At 38.5% G+C, this 19,330-nt stretch overlaps 2 protein-coding genes and 1 pseudogene across 3 annotated transcripts; all 3 read left to right on the top strand.

The window, feature by feature from the left end:
- Window positions 1-931: 931 nt before the first annotated feature.
- On the top strand, window positions 932-2,237 carry LOC126593316 (thaumatin-like protein). Of its 2 annotated transcripts, none has more exons than XM_050259352.1 (2): window positions 932-1,141; window positions 1,435-2,237. In XM_050259352.1, exons 1-2 carry the CDS (start codon window positions 1,060-1,062, stop codon window positions 2,106-2,108), a joined length of 756 nt encoding a protein of 251 aa, XP_050115309.1. In that variant the 5' UTR covers window positions 932-1,059; the 3' UTR covers window positions 2,109-2,237. The 2 variants fall into 2 exon arrangements, with proteins under 2 accessions (XP_050115309.1, XP_050115310.1); XM_050259353.1 differs by having other exon boundaries at window positions 934-1,120.
- Window positions 2,238-2,341: 104 nt separating this feature from the next.
- LOC126593313 (protein SRG1-like) lies at window positions 2,342-4,094 on the top strand (annotated as a pseudogene).
- A 6,292-nt stretch (window positions 4,095-10,386) lies between these two features.
- On the top strand, window positions 10,387-13,301 carry LOC126593311 (protein SRG1-like). The gene is made up of 4 exons (XM_050259349.1): window positions 10,387-10,762; window positions 11,005-11,249; window positions 12,496-12,820; window positions 12,905-13,301. Exons 1-4 carry the CDS (start codon window positions 10,538-10,540, stop codon window positions 13,145-13,147), a joined length of 1,038 nt encoding a protein of 345 aa, XP_050115306.1. The 5' UTR covers window positions 10,387-10,537; the 3' UTR covers window positions 13,148-13,301.
- Window positions 13,302-19,330: the final 6,029 nt, after the last annotated feature.

The following is a 19,330-nucleotide window of genomic DNA, read 5'->3' as shown; positions in this document are numbered from 1 at the left end:
AACATAAAGAGGTGCATAGCTGTGTTTTTAGCTTCACGTCCAACAGAAATATTACTTTTCATTTAAGTACTGCTGCTACGTGTAATTTAAAAATAGTGATCATATATGCCCTTTTAGGCATTTGATTCACAGGATAAATTGACGATCACGTAATCCGAATAACAGTTGCTTCATTCAACTTCGCATTGCATGTTTTTCTATCATCTCCCATTTCTCCCTACAGTTTCAGAACGCACCGCTATCTAGTTTTTCTACAATGCAACAGAGCATTTGAATATCTAAAAAATAAATAATTAAATGTGAACATTGAGATTCAGCAGTTATAAAATGATAGATCATACGGCTACAAGTCAATGCATTCAATACCACGGAGCCACACCCCACTGCTAACAAAGAGGTTTTCTTAACTTTTTGAGTGACGTGGAACACATATGGACGATGATATTTACTTAGGTGGTGATGCTATTTACATACTCTGTTTTATCTTCTACACACCATTTTAATTTATATCATTTGATCCTTCCAATTCATTCGATCTGACGTACCGAAAATTGAGAGGGTGTATGAAAAGTAATGAGATGTGTGTGGATAGCACCACCCTTGCATAGGTTAACTTACCCTGATATTATTAAGAAAATTAAGATTTCAACCCAATACCAATTAACAATGTGGAGTAACCCAACTTCTATAAACCAATCAACTCAAATTCTTATAACCTTATTCAAGGTTTTTTAACTTTCCAACGTGGGACAACTCTCTGCATCCTTAGACTATGTTTCATTTTTTTATTATCGTCAATCCATTCTTTATTTATAAAATGGATTATATTCTTCCTTTTGATTTTTTATACTCAGGGATATGGGGAGAAAAAGAAAGCCCTCAATGGGAAGCAATGAATATATGCCCTTGTATCATCATGAAAGTAAGAGAAAGAAATCAAAAGAGAGGATGTTACACTTAAAAAGCTTGATGTTGTCTCCACTTATATATATGCTTGTGGTTCTGAAGAAGTATTTTCATTTCAACTACATCAACCATTCGCAGGCCTAATTTCAATCAATGCCAACTTCCTCTTTTCTCTTCCCCATACTCTATCTACTAATCTCTATCTCAATTACAAGCAAGTCTTCATCTCTTCTATGTATTTCTTCTACTTAGGGATGTCGATTGGTCGTGTTCGGATTTATCTATTTATATTATTTTCGTCTTTCTGTCAAACTCATTAGTTGATCAACACGCAAAACGATATAAAAACGAGAAAATTTATCAATTTATTAATATAATATGAATTCAATTGTGTTAGTTATGTGTCTTTAATTCGTGAGAATTTCAAGTTGTGTAACGTGTGATGTCCGAAATTGCCACCTTTACTGCGCTGTGTCCTCGTTTTTTGGGTTTCTAATTGTGTTTTCTTGTTTCCGTTTCTTGTTTCAGATGGGGCTCAACTGATTCTAGTGAACAACTGCCATGAAAGCATATGGCCCGGTATACTCGGCAGTGCAGGCGTAGACACTCCTCAAAGCGGCGGTTTACATCTTGGCAGCGGCGAGGAATCAGTTCTTGATGTACCTGAGAAGTGGTCAGGAAGAATATGGGGCAGGCAGGGTTGCTTCTTTGACAGTAATGGAAAAGGCAACTGTGAGACCGGCGATTGTTTTGGCCAATTGCATTGCCAAGGAAAAGGAGGCGTGCCTCCAGCGACCGTGGTTGAAATGACGCTCGGAACATCAACTTCACCCCTGCATTTCTATGATGTGAGTTTGGTTGATGGCTTTAACTTGCCCGTGTCAATGAAGCCGGTTGGTGGGGGAATAGGGTGCGGTGTTGCCTCATGCGAGGTTGATTTGAACGTGTGCTGCCCATCTGCGTTGGAAGTGAGGAGAGGAGGCAGGGTGGTCGGGTGTAAGAGTGCCTGCTTGGCTATGCAGTCTGCGAAGTATTGCTGCACAGGAAGCTACGCAAACCCAAACACTTGCAAACCAACCCTTTTCGCACATCTGTTTAAGGCCATATGCCCCAAGGCTTATAGTTATGCCTTTGATGACTCCTCCAGCCTTAACAAATGCCGGGCTTCGCGGTATGTCATCACTTTCTGCCCTCCACATTGAGGCATGGCTGAAAAGGATGTAGCCAATGGCTATACTTGGACGAAACTGTTGTTATTCTGTTTTTTTCTTTTTGAGAAGATTGGATTTACTTTTTAAAGAAATGAGTAATGCTAAAACCAGATTACATCACTGTTAATGCTTACGCTTTACATAAATTATCATCGGCGAATACGTAACCAAAAGAAGTGAACCTTCAGCTAATACTCCAAAGAAATTAAACAACTTTAGACGGCAGTTTCCTGTTGGTTTTGTAGTTGTCAGTATATTAACCAAAATTCTTTGTATCTAACATGCACATGATAGGATTAGCTCGACGATAAGTGTTCGAAGCAGAGTTGCATAGCGTCCTATACAACAAAACCGAAGGAAAGCTCCAACTGTTCTGCAAATAAAGAATCTTTAAACCAGGCACCATTTAGAGGTCTGGTCTATAAACTCCGAATGCTTAGAGTTATTGATGCAATTTTAAGCTGAAAAACTTTGACAACGGAACATGGGTTCATACACAGATGTAGCACTTGTTCAGGAGGAGGTTGTGGTGCCCCCGACTTTTGGCTCGTCTCTGCAGACACCAAATGTTTTGGAAATAGCAAAGATCAACCCTTTGCACGTCCCTGAAAGATACCTTCTTAAGAATCAATGCCGAAGAGCGCGGATCATATGTGTCAGCTTTCTTCGGAGATTCCTACCATTGATTTCTCTCTGCTTTCAAGTGGGAACACGGAGAAGCTTACCAAACTAGGCTTGGCTTGCAAAGAATGGGGTTTCTTCCAGGTAATTGATATCGAGTACAGCTATAATTTAATTATAACGAGTATTTCAACATTTTTACCAAATTTTGTTATGTCGAAACTTTCATTTCAATTAAATATGAGTCCACTTTAAATCTCTTTTACTTCGAACGAGTAAGACACTAACATTTGGTGATCAAATTTCGTAACTCTAGCGCTATTTGATATTAACTTTTCAGTTTAATTCATTGCAGATGGGAAATCATGGAGTGGCAACAGTAGTAATGAGGGCATGAAGGATGCTACTGCGAAGTTCTTTCAACTTCCATTAGAAGAGTAGGATAAGGTTGCTATGGCATCGGACGCCATTCAAGGCTACGGGCATGCATATACGATTTCGGAAGATCAGATACTGAACTAGTCTGACTTACTGGCTCTTCTTGTTTACCCATCTCTATATAGAAAGCTCAAATATTGGCCAATCACAACGAAGGAATTCGAGTATATATGTTTGTAAAATTTCAGGAAAAAAATAGAGTATTGTTTCTTGCGATCCAAGTATGTATCTAATATTTTTAATTATAGTTTTTGTGAAGGGATGCAATTGAGACATATTCTAGTGAAGTTAAAAAAGTTGGAGAGGAGCTCATAAGAGCTCTATCTTTAATTATGGGGATGGAGAAGGATTCTCTTCTCGGCCTGCATAACCATACTCATGCAAGAAGACAATGTGACTGGATTACAGATCCGGAAGGAAGGAGAATGGGCGCCGGTCAAGCCAATTCCAAACCCTCTAGTTGTAAATGTCGGAGATGTTATTGAGGTACTATATATAAGTAGCAGCGTGGAGATGCTTCTCTAACACTATAAAAGTCTTCCTAGATTTACCTGAGAAAAGTGAGCTTCACATTTGTTTCTGTCATGACAGATATGGAGTAATGGGAAGTACATGGAGTAATGAACACAGAGCTGCCACAACTGAAGGCCAGGCAAGGCTATCTTATGCAACATTTCTTATACCACATGATGATGTCGAAATTGAACCATTCGATCACATGATGGACTGTCCACGATCTGTTTGGAAGTACAAGAAAGTCAGATGTGGAGATTATCTGAGGGAATCCTTCAAGATGAAAATGAATGGGAAGGCACACACTCAAGTGGCAAAGATTGAAACTTAAAATTGTGTTTTCTATTTACAAAAGCCAGAGTAAACAAAAGAAAAGAAAAGGACTTAAAATCAAGTAGTCCTCAATAATCAGCAGGCATTTCTTTTGGTTTCTGTCTCTGTAAGAAATCCTTTCCATTTTAAATTGGATAAGTCAGCAATCCTATACACTTCTGTACAAGCAAGAACAAAACAGTGAACCTTCTAATTCAAGCTAAAACTGCTTGGCTCCTTACATATACGGAGTCATTCTTTTATATTTGTAACTCACAATCCGACACATAAGCAAATGGAACTCAATAAAATCATACAAAGGAAAAGTTTCTGCAGACATATTGAGCAATGATTTCTTAACGAGGAAGAGTATGACTCTTTATATATGCAACGAGCCAAGTTTACGACTTTGCCAACATACAAAAACTTCAATCCAAAATATAAAAACTGACAGCGTCTCAACTAACATTGTCCGAAAAAATGTCCTGAACTAAACATGAGAAATATGAAATTTTCCATTCTTTGATTAATTAAATGAGGTAGGCAGAAAGGACACCAATGATCCTATTAGTCTACTAATTATAGGGAATCTTCGTAATCAGGGAAGATGAGGATGCTGCTCGGTCTACAAACCAAAATTAGTCCGAGACTAATTAGAACACTGGTTTTTATTCAAGCTCTGGAGAAGGGAGGTTTTATCGAGGGATATTCAAGTGAAGTAAGGAAAGTTGGAGGTAAGCTCCCTAGGTCTCTATCTTTACATGTTGGGGCGGAGAAGGATGCTCTTCTCGGACTGCATCAAGAGTTGGTCCAATATTTTCGGGCAAACTACTATCCTCCATGTTCCATGCCTTAGGAAGTACAAGGTATGACTCAGACAAAAACACCATCACCATACTGTTGCTTTCAAGATGTGGCTCTAATATCAGCCACCAACCCAACACATACTTGTGCAAGAATACACTGTTACCGGATTACAGATTTGTCTAGGAGAAGAACGGGTGCCGTCGATTCCAATTCTCAATGCTCTCGTAGTAAATCTTGGAGACGTTATTAAGCAGTGTACTGTGTAAGTATGTAGCATCAAAGATGTTTAACTAGTGCTAGAGTCTTTATTGAACTTCTTATATATTTTCTATATATATATATATATATATATATATATATATATATATATGTTTAGACTAATTAATTTCTATACACGACAGATATGGAGTAATGGGAAGTGTGAACACGAAATTTTCCTGAAACAAAAGAGACAAGAACAACGTGCACAAAGAATATTTGTATTTGATGATTTTGGGTTACAATCTCTCTCTATTTTGATCCTCTGATTCGATCTCCGTAAGGTGTTGATTTGTGGATGTTTGTCTGATCCAAGGGCCGTCGAGGCTTGATTTTGGATGAACTGTTGGAAGTTTCTTCAAGGGCCGTGGGCTTGATCTTTGAAGGTAGATTTGAGCGAATCTTCAAGGAGCCGTTGGGGCTTGATCTTGAGGATGAATGTTTCTTCAAGGGCCGTTGAGGCTTGATCTTGAATAACGGTGATGAGCGGATCTTCAAGGGCTTTTGGGCTTGATCTTGAAGAACAATGATGAACGGATCTTCAAGGGCTTTTGGGCTTGATCTTGAAGGTGGATTTGATCCAAGGGCCGTCGGGGCTTGATCTTGGAAGAACGATGAACGAAGAACGAAGAACACTCTCTTCAAGGGCCGTCGAGGCTTGATCTTGAATTGGTGGATGATTGTTGATCCAAAGGGCCGTTGGGGCTTGATCTTAGGATGAACGATGAACGAAGAACGAAGAGCGAAGAGAGCTTTCTTGATTCTTTGGGAACCTGGATGCTTGAGAGCTTCAGAGTTTCAGGGCTTCAGAGCTTCAAGAATTTTGCCTAATGATTTTGGTCCTCTCAAATGAATGAATTAGCCTTCTATTTATAGAAATTTCCAAGGCCTAATTTTGAATATAATATTCCAGATGAAATAAGTCGTTTCTGCCAGGTGTTGACACGTGTCCTGTTTGATGACTTTTCCAACTTATTTCGATTTTTTGTTTGTACACACGCTACGTGTAAAATTTATGTAATACATGAGCGTTGAAACTTTGATTCATCGGTCAATATTTATTTACCGAAATTTCGATGTCTACAAATGCCCCCACTTCAAGGCGCGTCGTATACATGTGCTTGTCACGTGTAGGAGATGCGTTTTGAAGTCCATTACTGTAGATGTCGATCCAAGGGCCATCGAGGCTTGATCTTGAATTGGGCTGGAGATTTCTTCAAGAGCTGTTGAGGCTTGTTCTTGGACTTTATTTGAAATTTCTTCAAGGGCCGTCGAGGCTTGATCTTGAAGGTTAAAATTGGACCACAAGAAGCTTCATGTGGTAGATGATCTTTGGCTTTGGTAGTGGATGAATCGGCACGTATTTGTTTTTGCGCTTTGTTGACTTTCCACAGCTTTGATCTTGGACTGGGTTGGAGGATTTTCTGGATTCCTCCAATTGTTGATTTTCCACAGCTTATTCTTGAACTAGATTTGATTCAAATATGGTGGACGCTTGATCTTGAATCGGACTTGTGATTTCCTCAAGGGCCGTCGAGGCTTGATCTTGAATTTGGCTGGAAGCTTCTTCAAAGGCCGTTAAGGCTTGATTCTTGAAGGTTGACTCGAACACATAGCAAGCAAGCACGAGGTGAAGGTGACAACTTGTTGCTTTGTTCAATCTTTCTAATTCACACCTGAGCAGTTTGGTCAACGGTATGATCTTCAAGATTGATAGGCTCTTCTTCCAGTTGGTGACTTGATTTTTAAGGATTTGATTCAAGGGTGGTGAATCGGCACGTGCAGCCCACAACGCCTAGCAAGTCGACCCAAGAATTTGAGGGTCAAAACTAGTCCTCCACCCATAGTGATTGCAACCCTGATGATATGAGATACTTTTGATTTTGAAGAAGTAGCGGATGAATCGGCACATGTTTTGTTGTGCTTGTCTCCACATGCTTCAATGTATCATTTTCCCTTACCTTATCTGTTCTTCTGGCAGATGTGGTATCTTCTCTGGAAGCATAAGATGTTGAGATAATGGGTACCTCGAGAGTAGTGCTCGGTAAGCAATCAGGGAAGGGTTCCAAGCAGTCGTTTCCAGATCGGAAGATTGATACCAAGTGCTGGCTGATTGCTTTCTTTCTCCTTGTCCCGCAGGTAAGAACAAGGACAAAGAAAAGGACAGGGAGAAAGCATGATATGAAATACTCTTGCTTTCGAAGAAGTGGTGGCGATTTGACAGCGTTGCACAGCGAGGCTTTGCTCTTCGGCGATGGTGCCGTCAATATGTTGTTAGAGCTTCTCGAGCTCTTGGATTCAACTCAGACCCCTTCTTCTCTCTAATTCTTCAACTCGGACTCATTCTACTGAGTTGATTGTGCATGCCGCATTTCCTTATTTGTTCTCCAAGCAGATGTGGCAGCTTCTTGAGTTCCTCAACTTAGACTCCTTCTGCTGAGTTGACTGTGCATGCTGCATTCTTCTCTGCTTGTTTCTTCTGCACGTTGTCTCCACATGCTGCAAGGTATCATTTTCACTTACCTTATCTGTTCTCCAGGCAAATGTGGCATCCGAGTTTGAGTGGAGGTTCCGGCATATTGTTTTCTTTATCCTTGTCTTTGTAGGTAAGAACAAGGACAAAGGAAAGGACATGGAGAAAGCATGATATGAGATACTCTTGCTTTCTACCCTGGTGATATGAGATACTTTTGCTTTGGTGTCATTTGCTTGCAGAGGTACCCCAAGGAATAAGGAACACTGAGTGACTCGAGAGGCTTCGTTGGGAAAACATTTTTAGAGATGAAGAAAGGTTCTGTATGTCTGCCTTGCTATGGAAGGTGAAGGTGGACAGTTATAGGAAGTCTTTTAATACCTGTAGAGGTACTATTTTTTCACTCGTGTCGGCAACCAATGTGTGATTGATCGGTATGGCTTCACGTGCTTTCTTCTTTTTCAGAAATCTTCGACAAATTGTCCGTAATTTCCGCCAAGCTAAGTGTGCATGTAACAGGTGTTGACGAGGTTGAAAAAGACTGGCGCCTCTTCGATATCTGGGATTGGTGTTTCGACAAATTACCCGTGATTTCCGCAAAGCTGAGTTTGCGTGTGATGGGTGCTGACGCGTCTGGAAAAGCAAGATGTTTCTCCGATTTCTGAGTTTGCCTCTTTGATTTTTGAATCGGCCTCTTCGAATTCTGAGCTCGCCTCTTCGATCTCTGAAATCACGTCGAGTGTTGATTTTTATAGAGGCACGCAGTTCGTTTCAAAGCACACTTGAATTTTCGCTTGTAGAAACTCCCTTCTTGCACTTCTAAGATCTTGATTTGTTTAATCTCTTCTTTCTTCAACACCTTTGAAAATGTTTGGACCCTCCGACCGTCGTTTTGATTTGAACCTTGGTGAAGAGGTAGTCCCGCCTTCTCCAGACAACATATGGCGCCCATCATTCATATCCCATACTGGTCCTCTTACCGTTGGGGATTCGATGATGAAGAATGATATGACTGTTGCGGTGGTGGCCCGGAACCTTGTCACTCCCAAAGATAACAGACTACTTTCCAAGCAATCTGATGAGTTGGCTGTTAAGGATTCTCTGGCTCTTAGTGTGCAGTGTGCAGGTTCTGTGTCTAATATGGCCCAGCGCCTATTTGCTCGAACCCGTCAAGTTGAATCCTTGGCGGCTGAAGTGATGAGTCTCAAACAGGAGATTAGGGGGCTTAAGCATGAGAATAAACAGTTACACAGGCTTGCACATAGCTATGCTATAAACATGAAGAGGAAAATTAACCAGATGCAGGAATCTGATGGTCAGATTTTACTTGATCATCAGAAGTTCGTGGGTTTGTTTCAACAGCATTTGCCTTCGTCTTCTGGGGCTATACCGCGTAATGAAGCCCCAAATGATCAACCTTCGGTGCCTCCTCCTCCTCCTAGGGTTCTGCCTAGTACTGAGGCTCTGAATAATCACCCTCTGGTGCCTCTCCGATCTGGGACTCCGCCAAGTACTGAGGCGCCACCTGATCAATGAAGGCTTTTGTTTGTTTGCACTTTTTTTTTTTTTTTATAAATGTTCCCTCTGTAATTTTTTCAAAGAAATCAATGAAATTAACTTTATTTCTTTCAATGCATTTGTTTTTTTATTATTATTTTTATTATATATATATATATATATATATATGTGTGTGTGTGTGTGTTGGGTGCAATCCACACCATAGAACTAATTAAAATATTTTTTTTTCTTCACATGGTGTAGTCCACCATCATTCTTTTTTTTTTTTTAATTTTTTTTTCTTTGCTTTCCACACGACACCATCATTCAAAGCAATGATGCCCTCTCTTGTTTTTTTTATTATTATTATTATATATTTATATATATATATATATATTTTTTTTTTTTTATTTATCTATTATTATTTTTATATATGGTGCAATCCGCACCATAGGACTAATTAAATTTTTTTTTTCTTTTTCTTTTTCTTTTTCACATGGTGTCGTCCACCATCATTTTTTTTTTTTTTTTATTATTATTATTATTATTTTTTTTTTTTTGTTATTTTCTTTTGGTGTCGTTTGCAGTTTTAACTCGTGCAGGCAAGAAGCGTTTGGTGTCGTTTGCAGTTTCAACTCGTGCAGACAATGAGCGTTTGGTGTCGTTTTTGACTTTTTGATCTTTAACCCTCTCCATTGGAGATGACCTAAAGATTCTTAAAACCAGGCAGGCAGAAGATCCACCTTAGCTTACTAATTAACTATTCAATTTGGATGAGTTAATTAAATTAATTCTAACATTCACGTCATATGATTTAAATAAATGTTTTTTTAATCACGGCGTGCTACATGCGACTACACATTTTTTGAATTACATTATTACTAGTTTATTGTGAGGCTAAGGTTACCCTCTTTCCCCTTAATGTAAGTAATATTGTTTGTTAAAAATAAAAAAATAAAAAAAACTATAAAAAATTAATATAAAAAAACACTATTTATATGACAAAAAAAAACCCTGCATTATTTTAAGAAATGTTTTTGTTCCATTATTTTTTATGAAGCATGTGACCTCAAATGGGGCTGTTGGGTTTATATATATCTTTCATTTAAACGCTAGTGTGTGGGAAAAAGAGATTGATAATATATACAGACAACAATACTACCCAAATGCAACTTAAAAAATGCGATCACCAAAAGAAATTTGGACTCACTCTACCATATGGAGTTAAATAATATTATCATTAAAGGTACGAATCAAGCAAGGATTGTTAAGTGATCAGAAGAAATTATTTCTACCTAATTTCAATAAAACATCAATATAGAACAAAATATAGTTCATCATCTATCACCAACACCCCTAAAACAAATCACTAAATTAAGTAACTTTGCTGAACCCTCTCTTTCTCTCCACCATTAATAATCGATGTGAAACCAATGAAGCTGAAGCATTAATATTTCTGAACAAGAAAGAAACAAGAGCGAAAAACCCTTCAACCCTAGAGATGGCATTTGCACCAAATGTTCAAGAAATGGTAAGAAGTAACCCATTGCAGGTCCCTGAAACATTCCTCGTAAGCAGGAAGGAAGAAGACGAGCCAAAGAGTACGGCAGACGTGCTTGATCTTTCATCGAAGATCCCTATCCTCGATCTTTCTCTGCTCTCGAGAGAGCACAAGGAGGAGCTCAACAAACTGGACCAAGCTTGCAAAGAATGGGGATTCTTTCAGGTATCCTAAATATATTTATACTGAACAGCTACACAAAATGTTTATGTTGACAAACAATGAATGTAGAGGTACACAAATTCTGGAAAAAAAATCGACGCGATCTACCATCCAAACTTACCATGTTTTTATGTTGTCAAACAGTTTGAAAAAAAAAGAACATTTTCCATTGTACCAGTATGATATCTAAATTGGTAGATACTTTGAAGTTAATATATAATATATATAGTTAAACATGATTGCAGGTGGTTAATCATGGAGTGGCAACGGAATTGCTGCAGGAGATGAAGGATGCAACGGCCAAGTTCTTTGAACTTCCTCTAGAAGAGAAGAATAAAATACGTATGTCAGGTGGCCGCGAGGGCTATGGGCAAGCCTATGCGATTTCCGAAGGGCAGACAATGGACTGGTCCGACACACTAATTCTAAGCCTTTATCCAGCTCAGTCAAGAGACCTTCAGTTTTGGCCAACTGCACCAAATGGATTCAGGTATGTTTCTAAACTAAATTATTCAGGGAAATTATTTCCTGTGACTTTCTTATTTTGGGTCGATTTATTTCCGGGGACTTGAAACATTCTTTTTGGATGTCCTTGTGCTAGCTACCAGCAAGCAAGCACGAGGAACATGATTCAGTTGCATGATTCAGTTGCAAACGCAACGATAAAGTATTTTAAGACCCCAAAAAGTCTTTCCGGCTTTGTTTGAATAAGGGATTTTCACGTCAGGGAGAGGATCCTCTCTGGACCCAATACATCCGGATCCTTCTTCTTCTTCTTTCTTCTCTGCAGTTTTGCTTGTGCTTCGCCGTCTTCTTCAATTTTTCTTCTGCAATAATCCTTCTTCTTCAATTCTGCGTCTTCTTCTTCACTTTTTTTTTTATGTCGTCGACAACTATTACAATGTTGCCGATAACTAACTCTGTAGAAGTCACAATGCTGACTCCGGGGAAGCACGACTCCGACTCCGAGGAAGCCACAACACAGACTCAGCCATTAAAGAAGAAGGATCCAGAGGATTCCAATGTATTGGGCCGGAGAGGATCCTCTCCCTTCAAGTCACAAGGAATTAAGGTCAAGTTATTAAAAAATAGATTAAAAAATGTTTAATATATAGAAGGAACTAGAAATTCCCAAGAGAGAATTACAAACCAGTGGGAGGATTCCTTTACAAATCCCTCTCACATATTGCAATGCTCATAAAGGGAAAAGTTTTTCTAATCCCTCCTATTTAACATTTTGTGATCTATATATTTCTTAATAAATTTGAGATCAATCCCTTGAAACTTGAAAATCCCTCGCCCAAACAACCTTTAGGATTACTTCTAAAGTATCCTATGATTGGAGCCGTCTATATATTAGGAGTATGTCTCCAAAAAAACATCCATACTTAAAACTATTGTAAAACAACGAAAATATAAAGTTCGATAGATAAAGCTGAAATGAAAATGCGGACAATCAAATGGCTAAACAATCTCTGATACAGTTTTAATAATTACATATGTTAGACAGAAACATGATCGTCAATGTAGACATCCTTATTCCAGAGAAACTCTTATCACTGACACTGTTAATAGATATGAACCATAGTACTTGAGCGAAAGCCCACACGTCGGTAGAGTAATACCCAAAAAACAAAATAATAAAAAAAATTCAAATCAATTCAATTAACCACACGTGGAAGTGAACTAAACTAAACTCACTTCCAATTTAGTGATAAGTGTGTTGATGATGATAGGGAAACTATCGAGGCATATTCAAGTGAAGTTAAAAGAATTGGGGAGGAACTCATAAGGTCTCTATCTACAATCATGGAGCTAGAGAAGGATGCTCTTCTTGGACTACATAAAGAGGTGCTTCAAGCCTTGCGGGTGAACTACACTCCTCCATGCTCCATGCCTGATAAAGTACTAGCTCTAGGTCCGCACTCGGATACAACCACCATAACCATACTCATGCAAGAAGATAATGTCACCGGATTACAGATTCGAAAAGAAGGCAAATGGGTGCCGGTGAAGCCGATTCCGAACGCTCTCGTTGTGAATGTCGGAGATGCTCTTGAGGTAAACATGGTTATTATTGAGTATGTACGTAGAAGTTAGAACAATGTTAATATTTAAACATAATTTTTATTATTTTTATGACAGATATGGAGCAATGGGAAGTACAAGAGCATTGAGCATAGAGCTGTCCCCAACGAAAGCAGGCTGAGGATATCTTATGCATCATTTCTTTTTCCACATACTGACGCGGAAGTTGGACCGTTTGATCATATGGTGGAGTCATCAAGAATATACAAGAAATTAAAATTTGGAGATTATATGGCGAAGGCCATAAAGGGGAAACTCGATGGGAAGGCACACACTGAAATGGCAAAGATTGGAAGTTGAGGCATGATTAAAATTTTAAAAAACTAGAAGAAAATTTTAAATCTTGTCTTCTGTGATGACTTTCAGTAAGCTGCTTGTTATTAATAACTTCTAGTTTGGTGTTGGTTTTGTGATTTTATTTTGGTATATGAGTGAGAAGAGTATGTTTATGTTATATGTCACGTGTTCAAACAACAAATTATGATTAGTTTATGCATTAAATTACTACTTCATTAAAAAAAAAAAACAAATAAATTACGAGAAAATTGGTTAAACGTTTGTATTCCAAATGATCTCTAACAATGAGAATTGATGAATGTGGTCCATTTTCACATCCCGGTCCGGGTCCACCACATCCCGGGTCCGTTCCACCACCGTAGCACGATATTGTCCGCTTTGGGTTTATCATTCCCTCACGGTTTTGTTTTTGGGAACTCACGAGCAACTTCCGAATGGGTCACCCATCCTGAGAGTGCTCTGGGCCCCTTCTCGCTTAACTTCAGAATTCCTACGGAATCCGAAGTCAGTGAGCTCCCAAAAGGCCTCGTGCTAGGTAGGGATGAGAATATACATTTAAGGATCACTCCCTTGTGCGATGTGGGATGTTACATTCATGACTTTGAGTCTTCGACCATCGCATATCAATGTCGTATTTTCCTTAGGATTTTGTTTATAATTATGTTAGTGAATCTATAATATGATGTTATGTGAATAATATAAAAAATAATTAATTCTTTTAATTTATATAAAATTCTAGAAGGAACTTTAATAAAAATGGCCTCCAAATTTTTTAGTAGAAAAAAAATTATCTAATAACTTTATATAATGAAAATGGTTTAAACTTTAATTAAACTGAATTAAATTTTAATAAAATGACAAATATTTAATATAATAAAAAAACAAATAAAAAACTGACACGCTAGACCCCGCGCATCCATTACATGCTCTCTTTTCTCCTTTACTATTTATTAAACTGAACACGGGTACTACACTAGTTCTTAAAATGAACATTGATTATTTCTAAAAACTGAACACAAATATTATCACTATTTCTTAAACTGAACACTAGTACTATCATTATTTCTTAAACTGAACGCTGACTATTTCTTAAACTGAACACAGGTTGGTGTGTGCCTTGCACGCGCTTTTGGTTGGCTTTATTTTTCCATTTTTTTCTTTTGTCCTTATCATTAAATAAAGTTATCAGATAGATTTTGATTAAAATTCAAAGTTTTGACGTATTTTCATTAGTTTTTCTAATTAACAAACGTTACCCCTGTTGACTGATACCTAATTCCACTAATCAACTCAACAATAAAACATGTAATATTGAGTGTGAATTTGCTCACCATCCTTACTAGGGTGGTAAATGTTACCATGCATCTTTCTTAAAGCACAACATTTCAAAAATATTTTATTTAAAAGTGTTTTCAGTGTTTAAAAGTATTTGTCAAATAACCGTAGTTAATAAATTTAATTTATAAAAATACCTTTATATTAAGGTGAAAGAAAATAACCCTACTAATTGAATTACAATTCATTCTAAATTTTTTCCAATCAAATATTTAGAATTTTTTAATATAGTCCGTAAATCTTTTCATTAGCTTTTTTCGTGGATATATTAGTACTAGGAATGGGCAAACGGGTATATGAACCGCGGGTCGGGGCGGGTAATGCGGGTATGGACCGGTTCCTAATTTTTAAAAAGAGAAACGGGGCGGGCCGGGCCGGGCCTTTGAAACTTTAGGTTCGGGCCGGTTCCATAAGTGTAGAAAAATAGGTACCCAAACCGACCCGTTTCTAATTATAATGAACGGCCCAAATTGGATGATAAGTTATCATCCAATCTCAACCGTTAGTTTCAAGATCAACCCTAGCCAATTCCTCCAGGTTCTAGAATCACGCCCTCGCCTCTCCCTCGACTCCATCGCCTCTCCCTCGACTCCCTAGACAACCTCGCCTCTCCCTGGACTCCCTCCACTCCATCGCCTCTCCCTTGACTCACTCCACTCCAACTCTCAATCGTCTTGCCCTCACCTCACAGTGCTCACACCAGCCTCACTATCTGGGTTTTAATTTCCCAGCTCCAAGATATGGTGGCCCCTATTTCTCTCACCTCACAATCCTCATTTTCTACATGCTCCCAGGTTTAGCCCCAGACTTACAATCTTTCCATACCAGATATCTTGTTTGATAACAATTTCATAAATTAAGGTTTTTTTTTTCTTTATGTAAAAATTGAAAACGAAATTGTTACGAATCCTTAATTTTCCGGTTTAAATTTGGTAAAGCAAAAAGAGATTTTACTTTCTAGATGTACACGATATATTGGGAATATTTTTGTCTCATATATGGTATGAATTTTGCAGACTAGATGTTTTTTTTTTTTTAACTGGTTGTATTACCAAATTGCTTACTTTAACAAGTTGTACTGTCTCCTGCAGATTGCTTGTGAAATTAATCTCCAATGGAATCATTTTCAGTCTCCGAGTTTCCAGCTTTAGGTTTCGATCCCTATGAAGTAGTTGTTATGTGTTTTGGAGGAGACACCAGCAAGTCTTTTACATATTCTCTATATACAGAGTTTAAGAAGCAGAACCTGCTACAAGGTTTCCCCGCCAGTGTTTGAAGAAGATTTATTAGAATTTGCTATCTCTGTTGAGGAAGGTGGAGGTTTCGGGAAAAAAAAAACAAACAAAGAACTCGTGGACCCGGCCTGAACCGGCTCGTTTCAACCGGGTCGGGTATGGTTCCTATATAAGAATTTGCTATCCCCGGCCCAGCCCGGCCCGTTTCCTTTGCATCCAGGTTCGGTTCGGTCCCCCCAAAAATTTGCCCAGCCCGGCCCATGCCCACCCCTAATTAGTACCACATTCCTAAACCCCATGAACTGCAAGTCTGCCCGCATTTACTTTTGGGTTTCGGTTTTGTACTAGACCCACGGCACACATGAATGTGTTAATGGAAAAGAAACAATGCGCTGTGTCCGTCCATTTACTTTACTGCAAAAGAATGTATTAATGATTATGAATTTGACACGTTACAACCCCGATATTATCCGAATACCCGGATAGGCACATGTTGGCCGACATCGAAGGGTGATGAAAGTCATTTATTGAATACAAGAGTAATGATTAGGAATAAATATTCATGAATAAACATTAGGATCTAGAAGTAATAAACAAAGTTTAATGAAATGTCTAGAGTGCTCAGCACACGTTCTAAAACAAGATCACAAAAGGAAAGGTCATTACAAGATATCACTCAAGTGAGTGATAGACTGCTACTGGTAGGGGAATGCCTCATATGTTGTGTTGTAGTCCTCGTTTCTAAGACCTGAATGGGGGTGCAAAACAAAGATGAGTGGACCAAGTTCATATATATAATAATAATAATAATAATAATAATAATAAAATAGTTATCAAGATACTAACCCCCATAGTTTATATAAAGAAAACTACTAGCATAATAAGTGATGAGTTTAATGAAAATCTTAGCATGCCAAAAAACATCTCAAGATACATATCATGGAACACAAAATATCAAACGTCTCTTAGCATAATGTACTACTAGTAAGATCACTGAATAAATATATATATATATATATATATATCTCCCGGCCCTATGCCATCACTATGGTCTCTGCGCCCGTAGCCACAGATTACTAACTCCCGGCCCAATGCCTGCTCCGTGTCCCTCAACCCGTAGCTAGGGATTATTTCTCCCGGTCTATCTGCCAACACTAGATCCTCGCCCCAGGAGTCATAGTGTCCACTAGGTACACACAAATAGTTACGACTCTCATAAATAATCACTTCATAGTATAAAGTCATTCATCGTCTATACTATAAAGAGGGGTTTCTAAAACATGTTCTAGCATCCTATCATCATCCATCAGATAGTCTACTAGTTCATGGTTTTTTTTTTTAATAGAAAATACGATATTTTAAAATATAGCTCAATATAGGCCAACAACTAATTCCTCACCAAAAACAAGACGATAAATAACATATTTCATAAATCTGCTTAACATAAAATCAGTTAATAACTCGTAAGGCATGCATTTCATTTATGCAATTAAACTATGAAATTATGTCAATTTTAGAAAGGGTCCACTCATAGATACTCCTTAGCAATAGAGTTGTGCGGATAAGGATTACGAATTCCCTCACTAGCAACTTCACCTAAGCACAAAAATGTAATAAATAAATAAAAGGATTTTCTAAAGGATTTGGACTTGAACTAAATTAAATAAAGGATTTGGGTTGAATGGGTTAAGGTCTAATGGGTTTTAGGATCCTAAGGTTTTTGGGTTAAAAAGGGTTTAGGGTGAAGAAGGGTGGTTTGGGCTTAAACCCAAACCCACACTCACACACACACGCCAGCCCACATATACATACACACACGTGCACATGCTTACACACACACACACACACACCACATATGCACGGACACACACACACACACACACACGTACACAACACATGCACACGCACACACGGGTACAACACATGCACACGCACACACGGGTACAACACTTACACACGCACACACGGATACACACTCACACAACACACACATGCACAACAGCCCAAAACACATACACACATGGCCCATGTAGGGCACAGCCCAATCATACACACACACTCCAAGCACAAGCACGGCCCGCAGGCCAATTAATCAAAAAGGGACTAGGCTGGTTCAAGATTGGGCTAAGGCCCGAGGTGTTTGAGAAGGCCGGATGGCCTAGTGGCTTTGGGTGTGCTTGGGGAAGGACACCGGAGCTGTTGTAGCTCCGGTCAACGGCAACCGTTCAAACAACAGTCAAAACAAGTACCAAATTGAAGAGGAAAAATAGCTGAAATGATGGGAACAGAATTATACCGCTTAGAGTCTCAACTGTGGTCGAGAATGGCGAGGTGGATCTCGTCGGGTTTTCTCGGCGGGTTCTGAGTTCGAGTTTCAGAGGTTTGAAGCTCTTGGCTTCAATGGCAGAACACACAGAGGTGTTCTACCAACGCATGCAGGGTTATAGTTGTGTTCCTCGAGCTCCTAGGATCCTAGATATGTGGTAAATCTATTAGGTTTGATTTTGTTTTTCGAAGAGGAAAGAAACAAGAGCTCTCGGAGCTCTTGGAACTTGAGGTTTCCCGTGAGAGAGAGAGATAGGTTTGAGATGGAAAGTGTTTCGGGAAGAGAGGGAAAAGAAGAGAGTCAGAGAGCTGCCACATGGCAGTTTAGGATAACCTGGATCAACGGCTAGAATTAAAAGAGAATAAGGGATTAAATTGATAGATTTAAAAAATGTTCTAAGGGAAAAAACAGAAATAAAATGGAAATATGGGGGTGGTTGTAACAGAATTTGTCTAATTTTATTTTTGCAAGGATGATCTATGAATGATGTTCTAAAACATAAACGGTTCGGATCATTGAAATACATTACGAAGTAGATCTTACAAAATGTATGTCAAAAGTTGTGTAAAAAAAGTGGTATCACGAATCTGTCAACTATAAGCATATGCGCACAATAAATTAATTATACACAAAAAAAATGTAGCGTGACAAAAAAATAGATGACTAAGCACGTTAATGAGCGTGACGGGCAAATTCCGAATGCTTTCGTTGTGAATGTGGGAGATGTTAACTCATGTTACTGAGGTAGAATAAGGATTTCATTTTTTGTTACTGTTATGGCGGATATGGAGTAAGGCCTTTTCCATGGATTAATGGGAAGTACAAGAGTGTTGAACATGTATAGAGCGGTCGCAAACGAAACAGGGCGAGGATCTCTTATGCATCGTTTATTTTTTCGCATTTTGATGGGGAAGTTGAACCTTTAGATCAAATAGTGTGCACGTACAAGAAAGTCAAATATGGTGATTATTTGTGGTACATAGCAATGATTTCGGTACCCTGATGCGCAGTTCAAAACCCACCGATCTCTCTTCTGTTAACAACTAACAATTATCTCACTGATGTTATCGTTTGTAAATAACTAATATCGTGATTATCTAATCACTTCCTTGATCGGGGATTACTAGCAAAGATTGAAAGTTCGAAAAATTTTGACATTGTCAAAACCCATAGCCAATTCTTTAGGACACTGGCCATCTTGCCTGCTAACTAAAAATCCAACACATGGAGGAAATGTAGGAAAAATCTCAGAGAAAAAGCAAATTCTTGTGAATACATGTGAAACTGCAA

The sequence above is a fragment of the Malus sylvestris genome, chromosome 12, assembly GCF_916048215.2.
Source record: "Malus sylvestris chromosome 12, drMalSylv7.2, whole genome shotgun sequence".
NCBI classification, from domain to species: Eukaryota; Viridiplantae; Streptophyta; class Magnoliopsida; order Rosales; family Rosaceae; genus Malus; species Malus sylvestris.
This window is presented reverse-complemented; position numbering and strand designations above follow the sequence as displayed.

What these genes read in the sequence shown, in the direction of transcription:
- LOC126593316 (XM_050259352.1), top strand. Translation starts at nt 1,060, where the DNA reads ATGCCAACTTCCTCTTTTCTCTTCCCCATACTCTATCTACTAATCTCT. An exon ending in CAAGTCTTCATCTCTTCTAT is followed by an intron (nt 1,142 to 1,434) that starts GTATTTCTTCTA and finishes TTCTTGTTTCAG; the next exon opens with ATGGGGCTCAACTGATTCTA.
- LOC126593311 (XM_050259349.1), top strand. Translation starts at nt 10,538, where the DNA reads ATGGCATTTGCACCAAATGTTCAAGAAATGGTAAGAAGTAACCCATTG. An exon ending in AAGAATGGGGATTCTTTCAG is followed by an intron (nt 10,763 to 11,004) that starts GTATCCTAAATA and finishes ACATGATTGCAG; the next exon opens with GTGGTTAATCATGGAGTGGC. An exon ending in ATGTCGGAGATGCTCTTGAG is followed by an intron (nt 12,821 to 12,904) that starts GTAAACATGGTT and finishes TTTTTATGACAG; the next exon opens with ATATGGAGCAATGGGAAGTA.